The sequence below is a fragment of the Hyperolius riggenbachi genome, chromosome 11, assembly GCF_040937935.1.
Source record: "Hyperolius riggenbachi isolate aHypRig1 chromosome 11, aHypRig1.pri, whole genome shotgun sequence".
Lineage (NCBI taxonomy): Eukaryota > Metazoa > Chordata > Amphibia > Anura > Hyperoliidae > Hyperolius > Hyperolius riggenbachi.
Window position 1 is genome coordinate 59647101 of NC_090656.1, and position 14973 is coordinate 59662073.

The 14973-nt window shown below is 48.5% G+C and overlaps 1 protein-coding gene across 1 annotated transcript in view; it reads left to right on the plus strand.

Moving 5' to 3' along the window:
* Positions 1 to 3216: 3216 nt before the first annotated feature.
* LOC137537808 (uncharacterized) overlaps positions 3217 to 14973 on the plus strand; it is a 647697-nt gene continuing 635940 nt past the window's right edge. The window contains exon 1 of the mRNA XM_068259768.1: positions 3217 to 5048. Within this exon, the coding sequence (XP_068115869.1) occupies positions 3270 to 5048 (1779 nt within the window). The 5' untranslated portion in view covers positions 3217 to 3269. The remainder of the gene's footprint in view (positions 5049 to 14973) is intronic.

Sequence of the window (14973 nt, forward strand, 5' to 3'; positions counted from 1 at the left end):
TTTATACTCCAGGACTATCCACATGTGGTCTGGTTGTATGCTTGGGAGTTGGTAAATTCCCACAACCATGCCTCCCTGATAATGCTATACAGATACTGTGATATTGGATACCTTGGTATGCACCTGCATTATGCTTTATAACTGTTCTATCTGATAATGAGTGTATACATTATTCAACGACTTTATTACTCTGCAGTACATTCTGTTACAAGCTTTTACTTCTCAATAAAAATTTGAATAAAAAAAAAAATAAAAAAATAAAAAAGATCAGACCTCTCATTAGAATTTGTAAAACATTGCATACATCTGTACAGTAGCTGTCTTCTATATCTGATCAACATCAGATCTGAATATTGATCTGATCACTCGCTTGAATAGGATCTGACGGGAAATTGCATGGTGTGTACCAGGCTATGTTGGGGGCAATAGATCAGCAGCAGATTGAATTGGGATTGATGCATAGCACAGACACACAGAGGCTGGGGGAGACGTGAGGTATATTGGAAGGGGCACTGATATATTGGGGTGAGCAGTGATATACAGGGGCACTGATATATTGGGGTGAGCAGTGATATACAGGGGCACTGATATATTGGAGTGAGCAGTGATATACAGGGGCACTGATATATTGGGGGGAGCAGTGATATACAGGGGCTGTCATATTGGGGGGAGCAGTGATATACAGGGGCTGGGGGAGATGGGTTGTATGGTTATACTATATTGGGGAGATCACTGGTATACCGAGGATGATATATTGGGGGAGCAGTGATATACAGGGGCTGTCGTATATTGGGGGGAGCATTGATATAAAGGGGCTGGGGGAGATGGGTTGTATGGTTATACTATATTGGGGAGATCACTGGTATACCAAGGATGATATATTGGGGGAGCAGTGATATACAGGGGCTGTCGTATATTGGGGGGAGCATTGATATAAAGGGGCTGGGGGAGATGGGTTGTATGGTTATACTATATTGGGGAGATCACTGGTATACCAAGGATGATATATTGGAGGAGCAGTGATATACAGGGGCTGTCGTATATTGGGGGGAGCATTGATATAAAGGGGCTGGGGGAGATGGGTTGTATGGTTATACTATATTGGGGAGATCACTGGTATACCGAGGATGATATATTGGGGGAGCAGTGATATACAGGGGCTGTCGTATATTGGGGGGAGCATTGATATAAAGGGGCTGGGGGAGATGGGTTGTATAGTTATACTATATTGGGGAGATCACTGGTATACCAAGGATGATATATTGGGGGGAGCAGTGATATACAGGGGCTGGGGGAGATGGGTTGTATGGTTATACTATATTGGGGAGATCACTGGTATACCGAGGATGATATATTGGGGGAGCAGTGATATACAGGGGCTGTCGTATATTGGGGGGAGCAGTGATATACAGGGGCTGGGGGAGATGGGTTGTATGGTTATACTATATTGGGGAGATCACTGGTATACCGAGGATGATATATTGGGGGGAGCAGTGATATACAGGGGCTGTCGTATATTGGGGGGAGCAGTGATATACAGGGGCTGGGGAAGATGGGTTGTATGGTTATACTATATTGGGGAGATCACTGAGTATACCGAGGATGATATATTGGGTGAGCACTGCTATACAGGGGCTGTCGTATATTAGGGGAGAACTGCTATATGGGGGCTGTCGTATATTTGGGGGTGCACTGCTATACAGGGGCTGTTGTATATTGGGGGAGCACTGTTATATGGGGGCTGTCGTATATTGGGGGAGCACTGCTATATGGGGGCTGTCATATATTGGGGGGGGCGCTGATATACATAGGCTGGGGGAGCACTGCTATACATGGAAGAGGGGATTATTGTACGGGGTACACTGTATTGGGGGGCACTGCTATACATGTTGGAGAGATTATTTCATGGGGGTACACTATATTGTAAAGGGGAGATGGACTGTATGTGGCTATATTGGGGGTTTATTGTATGAGGGTACACTGTATTGGGGGAGCACTGCTATACTTGTTGGGATAGGTTATTGTATGGGGGGTACACTGTATTGGGGAGAGCACTGCTATACATGTTGGGGTAGATTATTGTATGGGGGTTCACTGGTATACTTGTTGGGGTAGGTTATTGTATGGGGGGTACACTGTATTGGGGGAGCACTGCTATGCATGTTGGGCTAGATTATTGTATGGGGGCTATATTGTATTGGATGGATCGATGATATATAAAGCCAAGAGACTATGTTGGGGAGTTATTAGGGTTTGCTGTATTGGGGGGACACTGCTATACATGCTGGGGGAGATTATTGAGATGGGCTGTATGGGGGTATATTGGGGGGATTATTATGTATGGGGTTATATATTGGGGAAGCACTTCTATACATGGGGGGGGGGGGGATTATTACATGGCATGCAGTATATTGGATAGGGCGCTGATATGCAGAAAGGAGATGGTCTGTGTGGGGGTGTAGTACGGGGGATTATTGTATGGGGGTACACTGTATTGGATAGAGCACTGATAAAGAGGGGAAATGGGCTGTATGGGGGTACATTGTATTAGGGGGAGGAATGTTATACATGCTGGGGGGGGGGGTTATTGTTTTGGGGTACAGTATATTGTATTGGACAGAGCGCTGATATACAGAAGGGAGATGGGCTGTATGGGGGGATTATAATATGGGGGTATAGTATACTGTACTGGGGTGCTCATAACGAGGCAAGATGGCCTGTATGGGGGTATAATTGTATGGGTTACATTGTATTGGGGGAGCACTGCTACGTGAGGGGGGGGGGGTGCGGTATATTGTACTGGATGGAGCTCTCTGAGGGGAGATGGGCTGTATTGTATAGTATATTGGGGCTGGGGGGGATTTTATTATATGGAGTTATAGTATACTGTATTGGAGTGCTGATATAGAGGGGAGACGTGCTGTATGGGGGTATATTGGGATTTGGGAAATTATTATATGGGGTACAGTATATTCTACTGGATGGAGCGCTGATATACAGAAGGGGGATGGGCTGTATGAGGGTATTTGTATGGAGGTACAGTATACTGTATTGCATAGAGCGCTGATAGAGCTCTGTCCTCCATGGAACGTTACATCGTTTCAGGCTGGGGGCCGGGCAGTGAAGGGGTTACAGCGGGGCGGCCCCCTCCTGCGCCCGGCCATGTGCTCTGCCAGGGGGCGGCTCCTCAGCTCAGCAGCAGCGGCGGTGGGTGTCAGGAGTGCCCGGGAGTGGGCGGGACCGCAGAAAGTTTGCAGTTCGGGCGCAGGATGGGTGATCCCGGGGCCACCCCGATGTCCCGTAAGCAGCGGCTGATGGCAGCGCTGGAGGAGGAGGGGGACTCGGAGCTGCTCTACTGCTTCATCTGCGGCGGAGGGGTGCCCCGCGGGCGGGAGGTGCGGCTGCCAGTACGGTGCCCGGCCCGGGACGGCTGCCCCTTCTTCCCCTTCCTCCAGCAGCAGGAGCCCGCGCCCGGAGCCGAGCCCCTGAGCCCTGGCGGCTGTGCCCGGGTGTGCCTGCTCTGCCAGCGCTTCCTCGGGGCTCAGTGGGACTCCTTCGAGCGCAGCCGGACCCCCCTAGAGAAGCGTATGTACTGGCTAAAGAGGCCCTACCAGTGTGGAGAGGGGGGTGCCCGAGCACACCCCAGAGACTGGAACCCCCACTATGACTCTGACTTGTCTGATCTGTCGGACCACCCACTCAGCGACGCTGAAGAGGGCACCCCTCACTGGGCACCTACCAGTACCCCCAGCCGCCACACTGAAGAGGTCACCCCACACTGGCCACCCACCAGCACCCCCAGCCGCCATGCCGAAGAGAGCACCCCACACTGGGCACCCACGAGCACCCCCAGCCGCCCTGAGAACGGACAACTGGGTACTCCAGTTTGTTATATCTGCGGAGGGCATGATGCCACCAACTCTATCCATGTGCAGAAGCAGGAACACTCACCAGAGACCCCCTTCTTCCCCTTTCTGTGGCTGCACACCCCACCACCTGGGGCACAGCCTATCACCCAAGTGGGCAGTGCCCAGGCTTGTGACAGTTGCTACTCTTCCTTAATACAACAGTGGCACAGCTTTGATATGGCCAATGTGCCCGTCTTGCAGAGGCTTTATGTGGTGCCACTCCATACTGGTGGCGCTTCAGACACGGGCACACTATCTCGGCCAAGCGACCCACAACACAAAGGTGCCTGCTACCTGTGCGGAGAGGATTGCTCCAACCAAGGCAAGCTTGTGCGCTCCAGGATCACCAATGGCAACGCTAAGTCCACCATGCACTTCCCCTTCATCGCTCAGATGCCCTGCCCACCTGGCTCCAGAGGGGTGACCCAGCAAGGAGAGGTGCAGAGTTGTCGGAAATGCTTTGGAGTTTTGGAGGATATTTGGGCAATCTACAGGGCTTCGCTTAATGAGGAGCTCATAAACTCTGTGCAAAGTTTCCTGGGACGGTACCACCAAGTGTTCACCTCTACGGACCCCAGCCCCTCAGCAGCCAACCGAAAAGCTGGCACTCTTAGCAGCCACCTGTTGCACACCTCAATCTGCTACGTGTGTGGGGCAGAGTTGGGTCCAGGAAGTGAGTATCAGCTGAGCATCAACCCACCTAGCAGGTATGTGGATAAGGAGCCCTTCTTCCCTTTCCTCACAGTCTACCCTCCGGCGCCGAAAGCCAGACCCCCAGATTCCACTGGACTTGTGTCTACCTGTGGCCTTTGCTACCATGACCTCCTGGGCCAGTGGTTCCAGCATGAGATGAGGACCCAGCAGCCCAGCAGTCCCTGGTCCAGGCAGTACCAAGTGGAGAGCTTTGCTTGTTTCTTTTGTCGGCAAGAGAAGAAGAGGATGTTGGGATTGAAGACTGTCCAACTTGCCAGATTGCCTATTTTCTTATTAGCACCAAAAGTGGCCAACAGCTTGTTTGTGGATGATGGCAAGCAGCTGCTTATTGGCGCTTGTAGCGAGTGCAGACCCTTGGCAATGGTGGGCATTAATATGGCAAACACTGGATCAACTACATCCTCTTCGCCACCTGTGAGCCAAACTGTGAGTATGGCCTGTTTTTTGTTTTATGTTTTGTGCTGTTTGTTATGCCAGGCGAACTAATACTCATCAGTTATAACCACAGGACTGGACGTGTCTCAGGAAACCCCCAACCCAATGGCGGCCAGGCAAAGCAAGCATTGGTCCTTTTTATTACTGTAAATTTTGTACATGAGACTGACAATTACATAAAAACAATATTGCTGAACTGATCAAATTTAACAGGCATTGCATTCTGTGCTACAAAGCAAGTCTTTCTGTTACGCCTTCTGTGGTGAGATTGTGTATCATACAAGACCTGCTAAAGAAACCTTGTGCTGAAGTTCACACTCCTATGTTAATAGCACAATTCAGTTGTGTAATGCTAGGTACACACTAATTTTCTGGCAGAATTCCTGCCAGATCCATTATTTTCAACCTGCCCGATCTGATTTCATATCGATTTTTCCACAGAAGTGAATAGAAAATTGATAGGACAGGTTGGAAATAATCGATCTGGCAGGAAATATGCCATAAAATCTAATCGTTACCCTTCACCTCCCCAGGCTGTGCATAGCGTAGCCAGCAGGGCTTACACTCGCCTATCCACTGGCGTGTATCTTCTTTCTGCTGATAGGCTCTTCTCCCTGTCTCTTCTCTCCATTGCCTGTGTCATGTGATAAACCCTATTCTTACTATTACACTAGAGGTCCTGTGGCACAAACCTTACATGACCACTAGAGGCCTCTTGTGTTTGTCATATGACATAGGTGTCTGGGGAGAGAAGAGACAATGAGGAAAGCCCAGTGGTAGAACATGCAGGTGAGTGTAAGCTCTGCTGCCAACACTTGGTCATCCTGTAATAGAATGCCGCTCTCCTGACTGACCGCAGTTTGAGAGAGATTTCCGTCTGGCATAATCGGTTCAATCGATTTTGGTCAGAAATTGATCGGGCATTGTTTGTAACATCATAACAGGTTTGGTCAGAGTTGTCAAATCTGCCAGATATCAACAGGTAACATCGACACGTGTATGACCAAATTTAGGCATATGTATGGCAAGAATATTAGGGCTAACCTTAGTAAGAGTTCTCTTGGCTTAAATTCGCTGATCTAGATGAAAATGAAACCTCTTACATCTCGCGCTTTAAGTGAAAAAAAAATAAAAAATCTCTGAATTCAAGTTAGTGTGAGTCACTTAACGGCTCGTTTCCCTATCTGCTGGTGTGTGGACCCCCTCCCTCCGCAGCTGTTCAGGTCATAGACACATCCCTCTCTCCCACCTGGTCCCACATACAATAATAAGCACAACACCTGTATTTTATCAGACACCATCACAGAAGTGACACTGAGGGCTTGTTTCCACTGTTGCGACGCGATTTCGCCGGCATTCCGACGCTTGTAAAAACGCATGCGGATGCGTTTCCACATGCGTTTTTACCCGCGATTTCGCGTGCGATTTCGCATGGCAGGGTGCCATGCGAAATTAACCATGACACTGCCAGGGCAAAATAAAATAGAAAAAGGTGCGAAATCGCACGCGAAATCGCGGGTAAAAACGCATGTAACAAAAGCATGCGTTTTTACTATTAAATACATTAGCGGCGATTCGCATGCATTCCACTCGCAGGCGAATTCGTTGGCTCTTTTGTGCGTTTTTTTACCGCTGAAAAAAATGCACCTCAACAACGCTACAGTGGAAACAGGCCCATCCACTTGCATTACATGTGCGAATCCGCATGCGTCCAATGCATCGCGATAGTGGGAACGAGCCCTGAAAGGCAAGAGATTAAGTCATGTGGCTGGTAGGTTAGCATTTAAAGGGGAACTCTAGACTAGATTCTAGTCTAATATCTTGTTTGTTTTATGGGGTGTGATTAATGGTAAATTGCGTGTCTCAGTAGCTCTCCATACTGAGAGAGTGCCAAGTAAGCGAGATCACAGAATGTTAAGGTTGCCACCAATGTAGGAAAGAGCAATAAAGAAAGAACTAGAGACAATAAGATGCAAACAATTATGTCTTGCATGTAAATTTCATGCAAATTGTATGCAGCTTGTAATCTGGCCAAAAACACATCTTGTGACTGGCCCAATTCCGAGTTGCATACAAATGACATTTAATGTGCAAGCAATCTAACATTATTTCATTATTTGCATCTTATTTGCTCAGCTTGTGCCCTAGAAATGTCTGTTTTCTGATTGGACTATTCCAAGGTGACATCTGTTTTTGAGGCTTGCTTTCCTCTTCCTATTGGAGGGCCTTTTTTTTTTTCTTCTTCTTCTTCTTCTTCTTCTTCTTCTTCTAGGAACAGAAAGCTGTAAGGGCTCGTTTCCACTATAGCGAATCCGCATGCGGGCACTGCATGCGGATTCGCATAGTCAATGTAAGTGGATGGGGCTGTTTCCACTTGTGCGGCGGCGGGAGCGTTTTTCGGTGCGGCAGAAATCTGCACGGCAGAGCCGTCAGATTTCGCGTGCGGGAGGAATGCGGGCGAATCGCCGCTAATGCATTTAATAGGGAAATCGCATGCGGCTTTGTCATGCAGATTTCCCCGCGATTTCGCATGGTTTGCTATGGATCTGTACTCAGGCAGTGACATGGTTAAATTCGCCTGGCTCCTTGCCATGCCAAATCGCATGCGAAATCGCGGCTAAATCCGCATGCGGAAACGCAGCCGCATGCGATTTCTTCTGCGGTGGAATCCAGGCGATTCCGCACCGCAACAGTGGAAACGAGCCCTAACAACTCACTAGTGGTCAACTTTAATTTTGATTGGCCAATTTTGCCACCTCCAAGTAGTATAAGGCTCCCTGCACACTGCATGTGATACCAATTTTTATTCGGTTTTTACATCCGATTCCGATTTTTAATCGTTACTGCATGCTGCGTTATTTTTCCCCCCATTTTGTTGATTGCATTCAGGGAAAATCGGAATTGCAAATCTGAATCGGAATTGCAAAACGGATTTGCTGTGTGTAGGGAGCCTAAGGGTGTATTTACACTATTTGTCTGTTGACCACATACTACATGGAGGTGGCTAAATTGACCAATCAAAATCGAAGGTGTGTACCAGGCTTCAGCCTTTAAAGGACTTCCGAGGCCAAAACGAAAAAAAAGTTAAATACCCACATCGCATATGAAGGCACGGAGGACCGCTGGGTGCCCGCCGCTCAATAGCCCCCCCGGGCCGCCTCCCGACCCCCACGGCCCGGGTCGAGCTCTCCTGCCTCCACAAACATGGCCGCATGAGCTGGCCGCGGCTGCGCAGTCCGAATAGCCTCGAGTGCGGCTGCGCAGCTCTAGGGCCAATTCCCCCAATCCACTCTACAGGCCGTTTCCTGTAGCCTGGATCGGGGGGTCGACCCTAGAGCTGCGCAGCCGCGGCCAGCTCATGCGGCCATGTTTGTGGAGGCAGGAGAGCCGGGCTGTGGGGTCTGGAGGCGGCCCGGGGGGCTATTGAGCGTCGGGCACCCGGCGGAACGGCACAGGGGGCGCGGACGGCGTCCTCCTCCGTGCCTTCATATGCGATGCAGGTATTTAACTTTTTTTCGTTTTGGCCTCGGAAGTCCTTTAAGCTTTAGGCCTCTTTCACAGTAGGACGTTGCAGTTTGATGCAACGTTAAAGTCGCAACGCAACTTAAAGAGTAACTGTCAGGCTGCAGAAGCTAATTTAAACCTCTATTCTCCTGTGTTAAACAGTTTAGAAGGAAGCCCAAAAGCCATTAGTGAAGATAAAAATCTCAGTTACCTTTTGATGTGTGCTTATCAGTAAGGCTGTTAAAACCCAAGAGGACGCAAGCCGCATACTATACTGCAAAGCATTCTGGGGCCCTCCCCTCGGCTGCTAATGAGACGTTACAGCAGCTTGTAATCAGTCCAGCGGTAGCACTGATAAATCTCTGGGCAGAGTACACTGCAGGAGTCAGCTATTGTTCCTAGCCACATGGCTCATTAATATTCACTGCACACTGTGTTGTTCAAGTAGGAGCTTATCTGTGATCAGGAAGCAGGACATGACGACACATTTGTCAGAAAAACATGGAGCCTGCCATGAGCTGTCAGGAGCATCTATCTCTGCATAACCTATATACAAATTCTGTGAAATCCAAACGTGGACAGTGAAATGCATATGTAATGTAAGTACAGCCAATCTTTAGCTACTGATATATGTGTTTATTTTCTCTGAGACCTTATACCTAACAGCTCCTCTTTAATGCCTCGTTATCGTCGCATACAGTAGATCATACAGGCAATAAAAAGTATGTTTCCAAGTCATTACTGAGCATGTGCAAACAGTCCAACGCAGCTAATAACATGTATGACACACTGCATGCAGCACTTTCTAATAATGCTACACGTTGCACGCAAACGCAACGTGTGCACTGTGAATGTCGCACAGACTTAGTATTGCTGTGCGTTAGTCTGCTTTGAAACATTTTCTAACGTGCAACTTTAATGTCGCACTGTGAAAGAGGCCTCAATGGCATCTACAGAGTGGATTTTTTTTTTTAATTTTTTTTTTATCTACTAACTACTGCTCGAACAGTTGTTCTGGACAAATGATCATTCTTGGCCAAAAAAGTCAATCCATTGAGACTGATTGCTTTGGGTGAATGTCCTGTGCCTATTGTGTATCTATGGCCGGGTGGCTCCACGGTAAACAAAGTTTCACTCTTCACTGCCACATGGTCACCGCTTCGCTGAACTTTCCGTTTGCCGAAACAGTTTGGCTAGATCTTGTTTCAACAGCGATTAATCTGAATTGTCAATGAACTTTTTTTTTTTTCTATTGCTTATGATACATTGGCTCTAGGTTCTTGTCACTCTACCGTCTGGGGATAATAATCTAAATTCTGTGGTTACCTTAAAGCTCCACACGCACCACCCGACGGGTCCAGCGACGTCCCCTTGACGGTCGTTAGCGACGTCTCTTCCTGCTGGCAGGTATGCGCGACGTTACACGTCATGAGCGAACGAGACTTCAAGTGATCGCGGTACTTTGCATGGGAGTTGTTAGGGATCTTAACAATGTATTCTGCTGTGACTGACATTATTGTGGTGACGACGTTTGCGTGGTCATGTGCCTGTACCCACGTCGCAATATCGCAGAAATGACTGATCGGCGCTCAAAAGATAGCTGGTCATCCGGAAAATCGTCGGTAAAATTGTGTCGAGATTACATAGCTTAAGACATAAGACCTAGTTTGCCAGTCTTGTGACTGATCCCTTTCGACGAATTTTAATAAAATACCATTCCAAAAAATAATTTGAACTGAAAAAACTCACGTTATTGAACACCACCGTGTTATGTCTGTGGCTACCACAAGGCTGTCTGAATACAGCCCAGATAGTTCCAACTTCCAATGATTAGGCCTAGAGGACAAGAACAAGCATTCTGGACCATCACTGCTTACCGCCGTACTACACATTCTCCAGAAGTTTGGAATATATTTGCGGAAAGAGGCGCCAGTCGCGTTAGCCACAAATTTGTAACTAAACAAAGTTGGCCGTACGCAGACGATCACAGCAGTCTGCTTGTGGGTTCATTGAGTTTGATTACATATGTGCCGAAATTACCGCCGTGCAAGAAAACCTTCTATGTGATTCTTCCTCTCTGGCTTTTAACTTCTTTATTATTTAGTCCAGTCCTCATAGTTCTTGGAGGTCCCTAGTTTAGTAATACAGTCTTTGTTTTGAAACCAAAGCTTTCTTTTTCCACTGAAATCTCTCAAATGATCGGTTACTTCCTAGTGTGGAATTGATGTGGGTGTACCGATTGATGCATCACGTAATGGCGTAAGATAGCACCATGCCTCTGCTAGTTTTGTACCTTTTTTTTATAAATCTAACATTGCGGCCACTGTGGGTTGACTTGTTGCCCCATCAGCTGAAACTTACTGTTGCCCACAATCTCAAATCCAACTGTACGAACTCCGTCTGTACTCCATTTAGCAAATTTGAACAAAGTAGTTGCATGTGCTTCAAAAATCCATGAATGCATGGTCCCCTTAAATACAGCTAAAGTCTGTTGTACACATCCAATTTTAATGCTTCCATGTTGTATGGGAGCTTACCTACAAAATCTCTTCATAGGCCCTGTCTCCTTTTTTTTCCTTCTGTTTAACATAACTTTTCAGCACTCTGCAGTTTAACCACTTAACTGCCTAACGCCGATAGGCGTCGGCAGGTCGAAGTGGTGTTTCCATGTCAGTTCAGTTCACTGAGGGTGTCTCCGTGGACAGCCTGCCAGCCTCCGATCGCGGCTCGCAGGCTAATTGTAAAGGCGGGGAAGAAATCCCAGCGCCGTAAAGGAGATCGGCGATCCCCGGCCTCTGATTGGCCAGGGATCGCCGCCGTCTGATAGGCTAAAGCCTATTAGAGGCGGTACAGGACGGCTCGCCGTCCTGTGCTGCCCATAGCCGGAGGGAATATTCCCAGTCCCCCCCCCCCCCGGCAGGAGATCCACCTAGTGGGGAAAAAGAAAAAGGGGGTCAGGGAAGTCTGATCGCCCTGCCACAATCATGATCTGTGCTGCGGGCTGGAGAGCCCACGCAGCACAGATCAGCCAAAAATAGCGTGGTCCTTAAAGGGACATCAAAAAGATCCCCTGGGGGGTACTCACCTCGGGTGGGGGACGCCTCGGGATCCTAATGAGGCTTCCCACGCCGTCCTCTGTCCCACGGGGGTCTCGCTGCAGCCCTCCGAACAGCCGGCGACAGACCCGACTGTCAATTCAATATTTACCTTTGCAGGCTCCAGCGGGGGCGCTGTGGCTGCTTTCGGCTCGGAACTAGACGGAAATACCCGATCTCCGTCGGGTCCGCTCTACCTTGCAGGCGCCGGAGACTTGCGCCTGCGCAGTAGAGCAGACCCGACAACGATCGGGTATTTCCGCCTACTTCGGAGCCGACAGCCACCAGAGCGCCTGCTCAGGAGCCGGGAAGGTAAATATTTATGTCGCCGCTGTACGGAGGGCTGCAGCGAGACCCCCGAGGGACGGAGGACGGCGTGGGAAGCCTCATTAGGATCCTGAGGCTTCCCCCACCCGAGGTGAGTACCCCCCAGGGGACATTTTGATGTTACAGTTCCTCTTTAAGTGGTTAAAAAAATATTTTTATTTCCGAAAGTAGGGGAAAAATAATCAAGATAATTGTATTTTCTTGCTGGCCGGTGGCTCAGAAGGCATCATATTGATGAGCTGTGAAATTATCACCTAGGAAAAAAAGTAATTTGGATCAGGTAATAGTATTTAAAATCTGTTGGCCCTCTAGTAATGCTGGGAACACACGATCCGTTTTGCCGTTCCAATGGATGCGTTCGATTGATAAATTCCGTCATGTCCGATTTTGCTCTCGATCGGTTTACCGCTCGATTTCTCATAGAAGTGAATGGAAAAAGATAAGAAAAATGAGCGGAAGATAAGCGAATCGAGCAGAAAAAACGATCAAACAACTATTGAACGTCAAAATGTATCGTGTGTTCCCAGCATTACATGAAGGTGGTACAATTGGTCAGTCATCATTGACCAATCAAAATTTGACGTGTTTTCCAGGCTTTAGGGCTAATGCCTAAAGAAACTGCATAGCTCATTTGAGGAACAAACGTCATCTCTCACATGAAGCAGAGTGAGATCGCACACAAGCTGGCCAGCTCAGCAATTGATCAGTGCTGGACTGTGTAAAGGTGGTCACTAACGATCCAATTTCTAGCGAAATATCATTTGAGGGATCAGATAATTCTGATCGGAAGAATAATCGTTCACTACACCATCAACGAACCAATCTATGCTTCCTATCTATCACAACCAACAAGAAAATACAAATTTTGGTTTGACCAAAGTCCAATGGGACGACTATTTTTATAATCGTGTGTAATTGATTGTGCCCATCAATGGAGATTATTTACAACCAACCCGATCCAGCATTTGTGATCGCTCAAACAATTTTTCGCTAGAAATTGGACAGTTAGTGGCCACCTTAACTGCTACACATCTCAAGGGGGGAGGTGACTCAACTCAGCTGCTGCAGTAGACTGTCCCTACCAAGTGTCTGCAGTCTCCATGCTGGGCAAACACTATGGCTAACTGAAGAAAGGGCTGTATAATAGCTGCAATTCTATCTCTGTAAGGGCCCTTTTCCACTACGGCGTTTGCGACTGCTTAATCGCAAAACCGCAAACCGCTAGTGATTTTAAAATCACTACGGTTTGCTTTTTAACATAGGAATCGCGGTAGGTAATTTCTACTACCGCGATTCGTTTTTTACTTGATCGCGCCGCGGAGCGGTTTTTTTTTTTTTTTTGCCGCGATTTTGCTATGCAGTGCATAGCATAGCAAAATCGCGATCGCAAACGTCGGGAAAGCGCCGGGAATCTTTTGCTTTTTGCTGATCCGCAATCGCTAGCGTTCAGCGCGAACGCTAGCGATTGCAAGTGGAAAAGGGCCCTGAGGATTAAGCCCTTTAAAGCACATGTGAAGCCACCAAAAACCGTGTTTCCCTGAAAATAAGACTAGTGACTTATGCTGGGTACACACGTTGCGATTTCCAGCTCGATCCGTGGGATCAAGCGATTATTTCCGACATGGTCAATCGGGTTTCGATTGATACAGCTGTCGATTTTGGAAGTTAAGTATGCAAAATTAACGGCTATATCGATCGAAACCCGATTGTACATGTCGGAAATAATCGGGTTTCGATCGATATAGCCGTTAATTTTGCATACTTAACTTCCAAAATCGACAGCTGTATCAATCGAAACCCGATTGACCATGTCGGAAATAATCGCTCAATCCCGTGGATCGAGCGGGAAATCGCAACGTGTGTACCCAGCATTAGATTCATTTTTGCACCAAAAGATGTGCTAGGGCTTCTTTTCAGGGGATGTCTTACAGGGCTGTGGAGTCGGTACAAAAATCCACCGACTCCGACTCCTCAGTTTAGGATTCCACCGACTCAGACTCCTCTAATTTGCATATTACAATCTTGTTGATTGAAAGTATGTAACATGAAATTCGTCTCTTAACTGGAAACGCTTAGGAATTTTAAAAGACAACTGAAGAGAGAAGGATATGGAGACTGCCATATTTATTACCTTTAGGCTTACTTGCACACCAAGACGTTGCGTTAGGTGCTACGTTAAGGTCGCATAACGTGCACCTAACGCAAGGCCTGGTGCTCTTCGTTGTGGACGTCAGTGAGCCGCGTTGTGCAGCTCACTCTGGCGTCCGTGATGCCGTGATGCGCACTCTTGGACGCATGCGGCATCACGTGGTCCCGCCGGCCAATCACCGCACAGAGCGGCCGCTCCAGGAAGTAAACACTGCACGTCACAATGTGCAGTGAATATTAATTAGCCATGTGCCTGGCCGCTCTCCGCTCCTCCCCAACATGACTGCGCATGTCCAGACAGTCTAACGCGGCTTAAGCCGCTCTAACGTCGTAGCATGCTGCACTTTCTTAAGAACGTGCAGCGTTACATGTAACGCAAAGTGGGCTGTGTGAACAGCCCACTTGTGTTACATTGCTGCGCGTTGGGGGAGCGTTACAGGCTGCACTAACGTGCGCCTGTAACGTCCCTGTGTGGAAGCAGCCTTAGTCATAGACTTATGGCCCATACTCACGGGCAACTTTTTTGGCCTGTCGCCAGCACACGTGAGCGTGTGCGCGACAGGCCGGCGACAGCTCCTCGCCAGGTCCCTCCGGGTACACACGCGGAAGAGGGACCAGCGGTGCGACGGAAGCTGTCGCCGACGTTCCTCCACCCCCCCCCCTCCCCCCCCTGCCGGAAGCTCCGTGTTATTATATGTAGGTTGCTGTCGCTAGTCCACGTACTCACGCGGACTAGCGACAGTTGCGGCGGCAACTGTCGCCAGGCGATTGAGCGGTTCAATCGCCTGGCGACATCAGCGACGAGCGACAGTTCGGGGTGCGCGCCCGTGCAACGCCTCATA